The 12,167-nt window shown below is 53.6% G+C and overlaps 1 protein-coding gene across 2 annotated transcripts in view; it reads right to left on the reverse strand.

Moving 5' to 3' along the window:
• Positions 1–851: 851 nt before the first annotated feature.
• The window catches only part of GPR107 (G protein-coupled receptor 107), a 70,286-nt gene continuing 58,970 nt past the window's right edge, over positions 852–12,167 (reverse strand). For both annotated transcript variants that reach the window (XM_082610193.1, XM_082610192.1), the window contains one exon: positions 852–6,073. In XM_082610193.1, coding sequence (XP_082466319.1) covers positions 5,977–6,073 — 97 coding nt within the window. In that variant the 3' untranslated portion in view covers positions 852–5,976. The remainder of the gene's footprint in view (positions 6,074–12,167) is intronic.

The raw sequence follows: 12,167 nt of genomic DNA on the forward strand, positions 1-12,167 counted from the left end.
CCTCTCTAGGCCCCCATTTTTTGCAGCTTTAAAGCCAGGGCTTTGGATGGACAAATCACAGACAGTCTCCTGAGTGGAAGAAGCCATACACGGAAGTGTGATTCCACTCACGTGAAGTTCCAGAATAAACTAAGCTACAGCGTAGACATCAGAGCAGCGGCTGTGGTAGTTCTGGACAGGGGGCGGTTTTGACTGAGAAGGGGCACAGGGGACTTTATGGGGTGGTGGAAATGTTCCATCTCACTTAGGGCGGAGGCTACAGAACTGTATATACACTTGTCAAAACTCATCCAACTGTACGCTTAAAGGGTAAATTTTACTGTATGTGAGTTACACCTCCATTTAAAACATTCCTAGTAAAATAAGGGGTTTGGAGTTGGATGACTTCCAAAAATGCCTTGAGTCTAAAATCTTGGATTTCTCTGATTCTGATGTGGGAACACCAGCAGGGTTATCTGATGACCAACATCATAAGAGGGTGAACCCGAGCCTGCTGCAGGGTGGGCTTTACCCCAAGTCTCCGCCGTCATCTCCCCTCAAATGGCAGCAGTGCCCAGGCCTTGACTCAGAGAGTACCCCGTCCCCACTGGAGGCAGGACACCAGTCAACTACAACTGATCTTCAGCTTGTTCCAAAACAAAGCCTCTGGAGTTGAAGTCACGTTTGAGTTTCAATGGCAGCTGAGACACAGGGAGCTTCTCTAGCAGGTGTCACTCTTGCCAGTGGGAGCGAGTGGGAGGCAATTAACTAATTTAATGAACAAAACTCACAAAGGAAAGAATTATAAGGGGGAGGGGGCGGAGAGACAGCAGGCAGGAGTCGGCAACCCCCTCGGATGACAAACATGCGTCCCTGTCCCAGAATCTTTATTGTACACGTGTGCACCACAGCAGGAGAACCCGGCCCCGACATCATCCCGACCGGAGCCTCCACCCGGCAGATGTTCACATAAACACTCTTCAGTGACCATCAGTGTTAAAAAAAAAAGTACTGAAAACTCCTGCTGCATCCCAATCTAACCTGGAAAGCAAAGAATATTTACATTTTCTCCCCCAAATGAAACTTATTTCTGGATTGGATGTTCTTCTGAGGTCACATGACTAGGCAAATCCAATTTATCATCCGCAAAGGCTGCTTAAGGCATCAAGAAACCCCCGTGTGCACAGGATTTTTGGATCCTTTTGTAATAAGTGTCTTACACGCTAAGAAGGCTGACCGCCTGGCCCCCTGATGGTTTGGCTGCCCACCCCAAAGCCTCAAACCCCGCCCCAAGAGAAGCTTGCTGTCTGGGGGTGAGCTAGCTCTTCCATCTCACCTTGACCTTTACTGACTTTATCTGCACTCCTGCCCAAACGGCCTGCAGACTTCCTGCCAGTAGGTCCCAAAGGTCCTTGACGCAACACAACCGAATCCTTGCTCCTGGGTCTCCCCGCCCCGCCCCGCCGAGTGCTTTCTGCACACAGTCTCTCAGAGGATGTGCGTGTCCATGTCCTAGCAACGAGCCACTGAAAAACATTATATTTCAAGCATAAGCTGTGCGGAGAGGGCAGATGCATCGCAAGCGACAGAAGGGGCCTGGGGGGAATGTCCAGCTTGCCAATCAGTATCTACATTGCAGGTCGTAGTGACGAGTATTAGCATCAACTCAGGTGGAGCTCTTGTACGACCTCCTGCCAGAAACACCCTAGAGAAAACTGGAGTAAAGGGCGGATCTTCTAGAACGTCTGGTATGGTTTTTGATACACCAAGAGGTATCAAGTCAAAGTCTAACTTAACTTCTTCAGTGGGGAATTCTGAATTCTGAAGAGAAAAAAAAAGCAGCAGGCCACAGGCATCCTGGACTCAGCGTGTTCGGAATCTGCTGAAGGCCAGGCGTGGGTCAGGGAAGCAAGGGTGAGGTGTGGAGTGCAGAGCAGGAGGAGGAGGGGGCGAGGACCCGTGTCCTCTGAACAAGCTGCTCGGCAGCAGGAAGCACCACCGGTCCCACAGCTCTACGGGGTGTACAGAGCAGGGCCAATAACCCGTCAGACTGTCCCAGGTCCGAGAAGCCTCCCTCGAAGGATATGCTCCAGGATGGCAGAGATGCCCAGAGCCACTCACAATTAAAACTGGCATCTTTTTTTTTTTTTTTTTTTTGCTGTACGCGGGCCTCTCACTGCTGTGGCCTCTCCCGTTGCGGAGCACAGGCTCCGGACACACAGGCTCCGCGGCCATGGCTCGCGGGCCCAGCCGCTCCGCGGCATGTGGGATCCTCCCGGACCGGGGCACGAACCCGTGTCCCCTGCATCGGCAGGCGGACTCTCAACCACTGCGCCACCAGGGAAGCCCTAAAACTGGCATCTTTGACACTGTTTCTTGGTCAGTACGGACTAAAACAAGACAGACATTTCCGTGCGGGGGCGGAAGATCACATATGGTCCGAAGCAGTAATATGTGCTCTTGGGATACAATTCTTAGCTTGGAAAAGACATCCTTCACACAGCTGCTGGGAGAAAATGCTGCAATGCACCAAAGGCTTCAGCCCGTACTCCCAGACTGAGCCCATGTGGAACTGATGGGCGAGGGCCAAGGCGAGGAAAGAAGAGATGGGCGGGGAGGGGGAAGGAGGAAGTGGGGGGAGAGGGAGGGGGGAGGAGAGCATCCTGTGGCGAGATCACAACGAGGGAGTGGACGTCTGGCCGTGGCAGCCCCGTGGAGTGGACTTATGAAGAGACTGGGTGCCGCCTTGGCTGGCTGGACTTGTCCGGGGGAAAAAAAAAACCTGGAAATTTTACTCTAAAGTGGTTTCTTGAAAGGAAACTAAACAGACTCAGGCTATGATCTGAGAAACCATCTCTTACACTAGAGCAAGCTTCTCTTTCCAAGAGGAGCCAGCAGGCGTGTTCAGGGGAGGCACTGCTGCTAAACCGTTCAAGTATCATGGGACCAAGAAACAGGCCGATGGAGTCTCTGGCCACTGTTAAGAGCCAGGATTAAGAGATCAGTGATTGTTCTTGTTGTCCAAGAAGTAATTTTCTAGCAAAACACACACACTTTATTAAAGGAAAACAGACCCTTTACTTCCTAAAGTTTCACAGCCAGCGGCACTTCCAGTCCACGGCCGGATTCGCAGAGGAAGTACGTATATTTCGCGTAGGCAGAAACGGGGAGCAGAACACAGAGCGAAGCTATAAATACCACCGATCACTCTGTGATGTGCACCAATCCTGTCTGCCCAATCCCCGAAATACTGAGAGGGCTTAACTATTCAAACACGGCATCACCACGAGCCCAAGTGGACTGTGAAAATCAGGGAGTGGGCTGTCAGCTGGGGAAACAACTTGGCTTTAGACCCCAATCAGTCATCTTTACTCAAGAGGAGAGCTGAATGCTGCTCACTGCCGTCAAGTCATAGAGAAAGAGAACAAATTTTTGCACAACAGGATGAAGAGCTTAAACAATTTTGTCAAAACTTGAACTACCACCTATTTTCCCAATCTTGGGCTGGGGTTTTGATTCCTCTTGATCAGCGGCCTGCCTTTAAACCTTCTGCCAGTTAAAATACAGGACGTGGGCAGACGACCCGTTTGTTAGGAAGCCTGTGGCCTGCCTTTATTTCTAATGCACTATCTTATCTCATCTGTACCTTCTGGTTCCGGAAGGGTCAGGACTGTAAAACTGTAGCCTCTCAGCCATTCTGCAAGCCTAGAGGTGCCGCGTGGGATTTGAAGACCACCCGGTACCACAGAGAAGCCCAGCCCTCTGGCTCATGCCCTCCTGTGACCGCTGGGGCCCGGGGACCTCAGAGCAGGAGGGCTGAGCAGGGGCCGGTGCCAGCCCACATGCACACACTCATCTTCATTCACTCGCTTCCCCGCTTCCAGCACATGAAGTGAGGACACCTCTGTGGAGACCCTTTCGTGGGTGTGTGTGTGTGGTGGTGGTGGGGTGTTTCTTCAAACCTTTGGTTCTTGCCAAGAGGTCTACGGCCTAGCCGAGAACATCTGCTTGCAGGACAAACAGCAAACACGTCCCTCGGAGGGAAGCAGCAAAGGGAGTTCTGGCCACAGTATGAGACACATTTCTTAATCACTGGGATGGTGTTCACGTCAGGAAAACATAGTCTCAAAAATACTCCCGTCCTCCCTGCCACTTCCTTCTCCTGTCACACAGCTCCAGGATTACTTACAAGACAAAAAAAGGCCCTTAGATGAATACATGGGGCATATTTCCTCGCTCCTGAAGATGGGAAGACACACGAACCCTTCCCTAAGGTATCTGCAGAGAGGTGGGCAGCAGCAGCCTTGGAAGATGCTGGCTCTTCCTCCTACTCAGCCAGGACCGAGCCCCTGTGGAGGGGGCACTGGGCAGAGCAGAGGGCTCATCGAAGCGCATAGAAAGGACACTTGCTTCCTCACTGGTCATTTAGGAAGTGAAATGGTACAGGAGAGGGAAAATAACTGTTTTCTGAGTAAAGACACTTCAGGTTCCCAAACCGGGCATACTGAGCGGCACCCCTAAATCTTGTGGCTTCTGATCGACCCTTCCAAGCCAGAGGTAAGAGAATAACCACCAGCCACCGTCACCATCCAGCACCCAGGAGGCAGGCCAGGAGGTCGGGGGGGGGGGCGGCTCGGGCTCCTGACGCACGTGGGCACTGGGAGCTACCCCACCCGGCCGGGGCCCCACGCTCCAGGGAGCTTGCCTGATGCAGTGTTTCAGTCCCCATCTCAGGCTCTGGCAGCCAAAGCCTTCGTAGGAAACGAGCGGTAAGCCCTGCTATGCCCTCCGTCACGGGGAAACTTCTGAGCTCGTCCCACTACTCAGATGACTTGGCTACGAGCTGCAATACTGTTCACCTCAGGCAAGCTATCCGTGTTCCTCTCCAAGCTCTGAAAGTTTGGAAGGGAACCTCACTGAGCTTCTGTGAAAGATCTCATCATCCCCACACCCCGAGAGTAAACCTGTTTAATCACCCGCATCTTCTTTGCATACTTACTCTTGGAATACAGGGACAAGGTCTGCTTCATTCCTCCCTTTAGAAGTCCTACCTGGCTACAGGAAAAGCTTTGTCATGATGACGATTTGCCTTAAGGATGTGCTTCGACATGATCCTTTCTGCCCCCAGCTGCTCCTTAAGGAAAAGTCCTTCCCGTTTCCCCATATTCTGATCACACAAAATAGACGCAGCTGTGAGAAGAGAGGGCCGCCAGAGACGGTGCTGCTCTGGGCCGTCGGGGGGACCAGATGTTCAGGGAAATCCTACAGGAGGCGGCTTTTCGAGCTTAAACACACACTTCCGTCCATCCATTAGGTAACACAGAACACACTTCAGTCAAGAGAACCATTTGCCACCACCAGAGCCTTGACTCTGACACGGTAGCCCTCGGACGACCGTTGTTTCTGGTCACTTTCAGAATCCGGGATGAAGGTCTGGGTGACATTCAGGGCCGGAAGTCCTGGGGCAGTCTCTTAATACTAAATTGGGTTTTGACTTTGCTTTCTAAAATAACCTGATCTCACTCGTTTTTTGTCCCCAAGACGCAGCGATGCTCACCTTTCCCTTCTTTGTGAGCCTCCGTGCCCCACTCGACATCTGCTCGTTTCCTAAAGTCCCTTCCCCTGCACGGCTGCAGACACACCGCCCCCCGCCGTGCCCCATCCACCAACATTCCGCTGCTACACACTGGGTCACAACTGCACCTACCTGAAGAGTTCCCAATTTAAAATAATAGAGATTAAAAACAAAGTCTTCCTTCTACCCTCCTCCTCTTACACCCCCTACCCAGCACTCCCACCTGAAGGAGAATTCTAGCTGCCTATCACCAGCCACAGATCCAGCTTCCAGAAAAGAGTGAAAAGTTAGGCTTCCGTGGCAATTTGCTCCCAGCCACGTGCTCTGCGGTGTCACCGTCGGGAGGGGCCGACCTCTCTCGCTGACCAACAGGACCATGAATAAATTGTTTCCTCTGACAGTGCCGCCTCGGAGCTGTTCCATCACGCGCTGCCTTCCCACTCACCCTGCGGCTCCACTGAGCCGTTGGTCACCTTCTTGACTTTCTTCATATTCTCCATCACCCCTGACGTGGTCACTCTGAGGGAAAAAACGAGGAAAACCTCAGTCTTAAAGTAAAAGGCCGTCTTCACCACAGCACAGTGGCAGCCAGGGGTAAAGGGTGTTGGCTCTGGAATTAGACACACCTGGGTTCAAATCAGGACCCGCTCCTTGCAAGCTGTGTAAGCTTGCCCAAGTCACGTGACCTCTCTGTGCTGCAGGAGGAACACAGTCCCCACTTTCCAGAACTGTCGTGAGGGAAAAACGAGATTCTCCGTCGTGCCCAGTCACTACATACCAGCTGTTACCACAACCAGCATTCATCTCTTTCTTTTTGTCACAAATTTTTATGTTACGTATACACACTAGTCACAATTATGACACCAGTATCTGTATCATAATTAACGTTCTAAACGAAAGCTAATCAGCTGTAGACGTTTACACTAGTCAGCCACAGTGGGTCATTTCTGAGTCCTGGGACAGAACCACAGGTTTGGAGGAACCTTCTGGGCCCAAAGATTCTTTGACCGTTAGAGACAGAGAGTGACTCACGACATCTCCTGAGAAGGTGGGGGTCTATGAGAAGACAGCCTCTTGCCTCACAAAATGTGAGCTAGACAGATTCTAAGGATCTGGGTATCCATGACGCAGCTGAGGAAACACCAAGCAGATACTGAACTCCACCTGGTAGGCGGAGCACAGGGGATTTTCAGGGCAGCAAAATGACTCTGTATGATTCTATTATATAATGGTGGGCACACATCCGTCCAAACCCACACAGTGTACAACACCAGGAGTGAGCCCTACTGTAAACTACGGGCTCTGCATGATAGTAAGTCGATACAGGCCCATCAGCTGTAAGGAACGTACTACTGTGGACAGGGGATGCTGATAATGGAGGAAGCTATGTGTGTGTGCGGCGGGGGCATATGTGAAGTATCTGTCCCCTCTGTTCAATTTTGTTCAATGTTATGAACCTAAAATAAAGTGTTAGAAACAAACACCCCTGGCCCAGCATCTCCCTAAGGACTCTAGGAAGCAAGGAGGCACCTATGTTCCTCCATCGCGGACCAACAGGAATTTCCTAATCAGTAGAATAAATTCAAACAATCATTCCAACAGACTCTCTCCAAGGACCCTACCTAGCCCCCCCACCAACTCCCAAATCCTGTTACTTACAAATGGCGACTCAGTGGCCCTACATGTGACATCTAGAGTTTGTCCAGCTGGACCTCACAGTAGATAAATTACTTTATTTGAGTAAGGAAAGAAAATTTTTTCTCCCTTCTTTCCTGCCACCATGCTGCTGCTGTGACCAAGCCCCAAAGCCATCCAGTCCTCCCCAGAGGTGGGGCTTTTCTCAAACAAGCGTCCTTTGGACTCATGCGTGATCTGTACTTCTGGTAAAGTCAGGACAAAGTATGATGCAGGTAGGTGGCTCTTGTGGGAACTGAGGGATCCCTGCAGAGGCTGTGGGTGAGTATAAATGCAGCCCCCAAACAAAGGGAACACCAACTGAGAGAACCTAGCATCACTTCCTGCCAGCCGGTGCCCGTCTCGGGCCTGACTTCACCGGGAAGCGCTCACACTTCTCCCAGGAGAAATCCATGCACCCAGGGCAGCTTCTAAAGGGACCTTCTCCAGACTAGGACACGGGCACCACAAGCCTTTCCAGCCCCAGCAGAGCAACCCCTATGCGCCTCCAAACCTGTTGATGTAAGGGAAGAGGTACAACCTCGAGTCTTCCAGAAACACTCCCGGCAACAGCCAGCAGGTCTGTGGCTACTGCTCCAGGTTAAAAAGGACAAGGAGGAGGCCAACCCGCGCGGACGCGGAGGGCAGAGCACAGGCGCCGTGACCCGAGGACGCCTCGGAGAGCGGGCCTGGGAAACCCTTTGCTCCCTTTCCTTCCCTAAGGAAATACTCCTTGCCAGATGGCAGCCCAACTGAGAAAACAACGTTCCCTCTGTCAGGACAGGCCTGGGCCAGGACAGAGAGCTGGAACTGGTGCTCCCAGGGAGCCCGCTGCCCAGCAGAAGGGACGGTCTTCCAGACGGACACGCAGAGCCACTTCACACAGGACAGGACGGGAGTGCCAGGGCGCAGGTGTGATGACGGCTTGGGGTGAGAAGAGTCACCTCCGCTGGGGGCCGCTTTGAAGCCTGTGTTGAAAGGCAAGGAGGAGCAGCAGCGAGATGGAGGGGTGGGGAGAGGGCAGGGGAGTTTCTGAAAAGAAATCTAACAAGAAAAGGCTTGGAGGAAACACAAGAAAGCCCCCCGACAGTCAGGGAGTGCTAAGCAGCTGCTGGTGAAGGAACGTGGCAGGAGAGTTGAGGGTGGGCACGCGGGGCTGTGGACGGCCTTCCGTGCCGTGTCACCGGAGTGGGCGTGACTCTTATACCTGGGTTCTCGGGCCTGGCCTCCAGCAGGATCCAGGGCAGTCAAAAAAGCACAGAGACACCTGAACCCCCAACATTCAGAATCGAGTCTCTGGGGAGGAGCCAGGGTATCCTCTAAAAAACAGTCTACAGGTGATTCGGGTAGCTGAGGAGAATGGACGGGAAGGGAAGAAGATGGGAGGTGAGGACATCGGCCACATGAGGGCAGGGCACCAGGATCAAGCGGGGAGAGGGCGGGAGACACGACGTTAAGCCTCCAAGAAGCAGTCACTCACCCCACACAGGCCGAGGGAGAGGGAGGCATTTAGGCCAAGACCCATATTCTGCTGACAGCGACTGGGTGGATGCCGAAGCCCACAGGGTATGCAGGGGAGAGGCAAGCTTGGGGTGACGGTGGACAGGTGGACAGAGGGACCCGAAGCTCAGGACAGGTAACGGGGCTGGAGCTGGAGACTGGGGAGCGGTCAGTGAGCGGAGTGGAGGCGCCCCGGGCGAGAAGCGGCTGAGCGGGAGGCCCCCGGCTGTGGGGTGAGGGGTGCGCGGGCACAGAAGGGTGGCACGGGCGGAGCCAGCGATGATGGGATGTGGCGTGAGGCTGGACGGCGCTGCGCCCTGGCTCCCCAGTGAAACCTCTGGGAAGTGAGAGGGACGCCAGGTGGAGGAGACAGAGGAGGAGCCCGTGGTCAGACTGACGCCCGGGAGCCTCCCGGGCAGGAGGCGGCGCTTTGGCAACTTCACAGCTCCGCGCACACCCCCCTGCGTGCCCTGGTTTCAGTACAAACACTGAAGGGGGACCAACAGCCGAAGTGCCGTCCTCGGAGCAGCACCCCGCACTACACACAACCCGCACAGAGGCCCTCCGTGTGGCGCAGAAAGACGCCGGACAAAGCTCAGGTCAAGCACCGAGCAGCGGTGATTTTCAGTCTAAACTCAAACCCCAGGGATGGGAATGCAGGCGCAGCCCCCGGAGCCGCCCAGGCGGGGAGAGCCCGGTCCCCAGAGGGCAAGGCCTGCCCATTCCTGCCCTGCCCGACCAGCTCCTTCTCGCCCCCACTGCTCAGATGCCTTTCTGCGACTCCAGACACACACCTGTATCACAGCGCTGTCCACACTCTGTCACGCTGTTCCCGTAGGAGTCTGGGGGATTCGGCACCGGCTGGTGTCCGGAACCACCTGCAGGGCCCACAGAGCGCTCACACCAGCACGAGTCGAGTCGGTGCCCGGGCCAAGCCAGCCTCTCTGGCTGGCAAGTCCCACGCTGTTGCCAGCAGAAGCTGTCCTGCCCCCAGGGCCTGCTCAACTTTTTTGAGCCGAGGTGGCCACTCCGGACTTCAAGAGGACACTGGTCCAAGGGTCAGCAGCTCCTGAGCCGGTTGAGGCAAGGGGCAACAGTGCTAAGCCGGCAGAGGTGCTCCCAGGGGATGGGTCCAGGGTAGCGTGGAGGATGGAGAAGACAGTGGAGTGGAGAGGCGCCCAGAGGAGGGGGGAGAGGCGCCCAGAGGAGGGGGGGCTCCAGCGGAGACGGGGGGGGGGGCGGATGGACCCAGCTGCCTGCCGCTTTCCTTCCACCCCTACGTGGTGACCTCTCTTTTCCTTGTAGAGGCCTGAGTCTCGTGTTTGCAAGCAACAGGGCCCTAATGAATACGGGAAAGACAAGAAAGGGGGCTCCGGGTCCCCACTGCTCCCTCTGCCACACGAGACTGCCGTCAACTGTGGCCTGGGCCCAAGTGGCACACGGATGCCTCTGTTTCTGTAACCAAACTAAATCGAAATGCTAACCATTTCTGGACTTGAAATGTAGAGAGGCTTGGTTAAGAGACAATTCTATTAGTCTCCAACCTCTGTTTCTACATTTACTGGTTACCCACTTGCACGAATGCAGGAAGTAGTAAAAGGTTACCGGCAACCCCGAAGCCAGCACTCTGGAAGGGGGACTCCAGAGAGACAGCTTCTGGAACCCAAACCAGATCTCTTCCCACTCCCGCTTCTAAAGATGGCAGAAATAATTCAGAACATCAAGGATACGCACAGCACGTGCGGTGGCTATAAGTCTGATAACTGAAATTACATCCAATACTTAACTTGCTGATTTTGTTATGATAAATTCTGTTACCAAAATCAGTAAGCCACTCTGAGCTTGAGCCCAAAGAGAGATGTCAAAAGGAACAGAAGGAGAAAAAGATGGAAAGTCGGCATTGCTTCCGAAGGCGCCCTCATTCCCCAGGCCCAGAGGGCGCAGCTGCCCGGACTGCACGCAGGCCTAGTCTGGGGGCGGGGAGGATGCACTACCCTGCGCCAGACTCACTTCCCGATGCACCGCCCTCATGCAGCACAGCTTCAGACAGAGGAGGTAAGAAGAGGTGAATGAGAAGCTACCCAGAACCTCAGTCGGCAAAGTCAGTGTGTGGCCCAGGTCAGAGTTCTGGCGCAGAGGGCATGTTAGGAAGGGTGTGAATTCGTCTTAGGTGTGTGAGGCATAGACGTTATTACTGACACTTTGCACACAGAGGTGCTTGATGTCCTGGGTGGGGATCGGACCTCACGCCTCCTTCAGGAAACACCCTCCAGTGTGCAAGACAGAGTACTCACGACCTTCTAGAAAACACAGGCAAGGCTCTGCTGGTCTCTGGTTTGGGTTATTTCTGGAGGATTTAAGAAGGGCCCTCCAGGAACGGTACTTCCGAGCGGAAAAGGGAGATGACAGCCTGGCCTCGGCGGTCCCAGAAGCTGCTGAGCCTTGACCCTCACCTGCGGCTGAAGCCTCCCCCCTCAGGCCTCTTCTGCCGTCACATCTTATAAATTCACAGAACTTTCCCAACAGTCGAGTTCTCAGCTAAAGAGAAACCCCAGCACAACTGCCTTGCTGAGTAAAAGGCACCTGGCCTCAACTGGCTCCTCAATGTGTCTTTCACAGGCTCATCTGGGCCGGTGCTCCCAGGAACACCACCACCACCCCTGTAAGCAAACGTTCATTTGGGCCGACTCCCTCTCTAGCTGGTACACGTGCAGCCCTCCCGTCACGGAAGAGACGCTCACTTCGCCGTTACGGGAGGGCCCACACTCAGCCAACCCCGGAGAACAGCGCATGGAGCGCCCTTCCCCAGTAACAGGAGCAGAAGCAGAGGCAACCCAAGGATCAACCTTGGCTCAAACTGCCCACCCTCCCCAAATCTTGCCAGAAGAAAGAAACACACTCCCCCTAGTCTCCAGTGGACTGCTGGTCTGTCTGTCTGCTTCCCTCTTCCTCCCCTGATTTTAACACACACACAGGCCCTCTTGCGTTTTCGTTACCACTACCACCAAATACTGTCAGAGAAATAAAAACCAAAACAAATTTTTAAAAATTTTGCCAATGAGACAAATATATCTTAACAAAGCATCTGCACTTCTAGATGCCATGGCTGAAGGAAAGGATGTGGGGAACAGGAACGCCTGCGTTGCTGGGGAGAACATCAACTGATCACACTTCAGTCAAAGGGAAGATGCTAGGACCCAGCCATTCAGCTTCTCGCTATGACCCCAGAGCAACCCTGCCTTAACGGTAACGGAATGCTGAGCTGAAGGGCTCCCCGCAGGGAAAGGAAAAACACACCACGTCTACGGTTACTTCCCAAAGCTGCTGCTTACCAGATGGACTCTATTTTTTTTTTTTTTTTTTTTACCAACAGCTTAAGTATTTTGTTTCCAACTAAGCTTGTTCATTATAAATATATAATAAAAATGTACAAAGAATT

Source organism: Mesoplodon mirus (genome assembly GCF_964341445.2).
Source record: "Mesoplodon mirus genome assembly, chromosome: 1".
NCBI lineage: Eukaryota > Metazoa > Chordata > Mammalia > Artiodactyla > Ziphiidae > Mesoplodon > Mesoplodon mirus.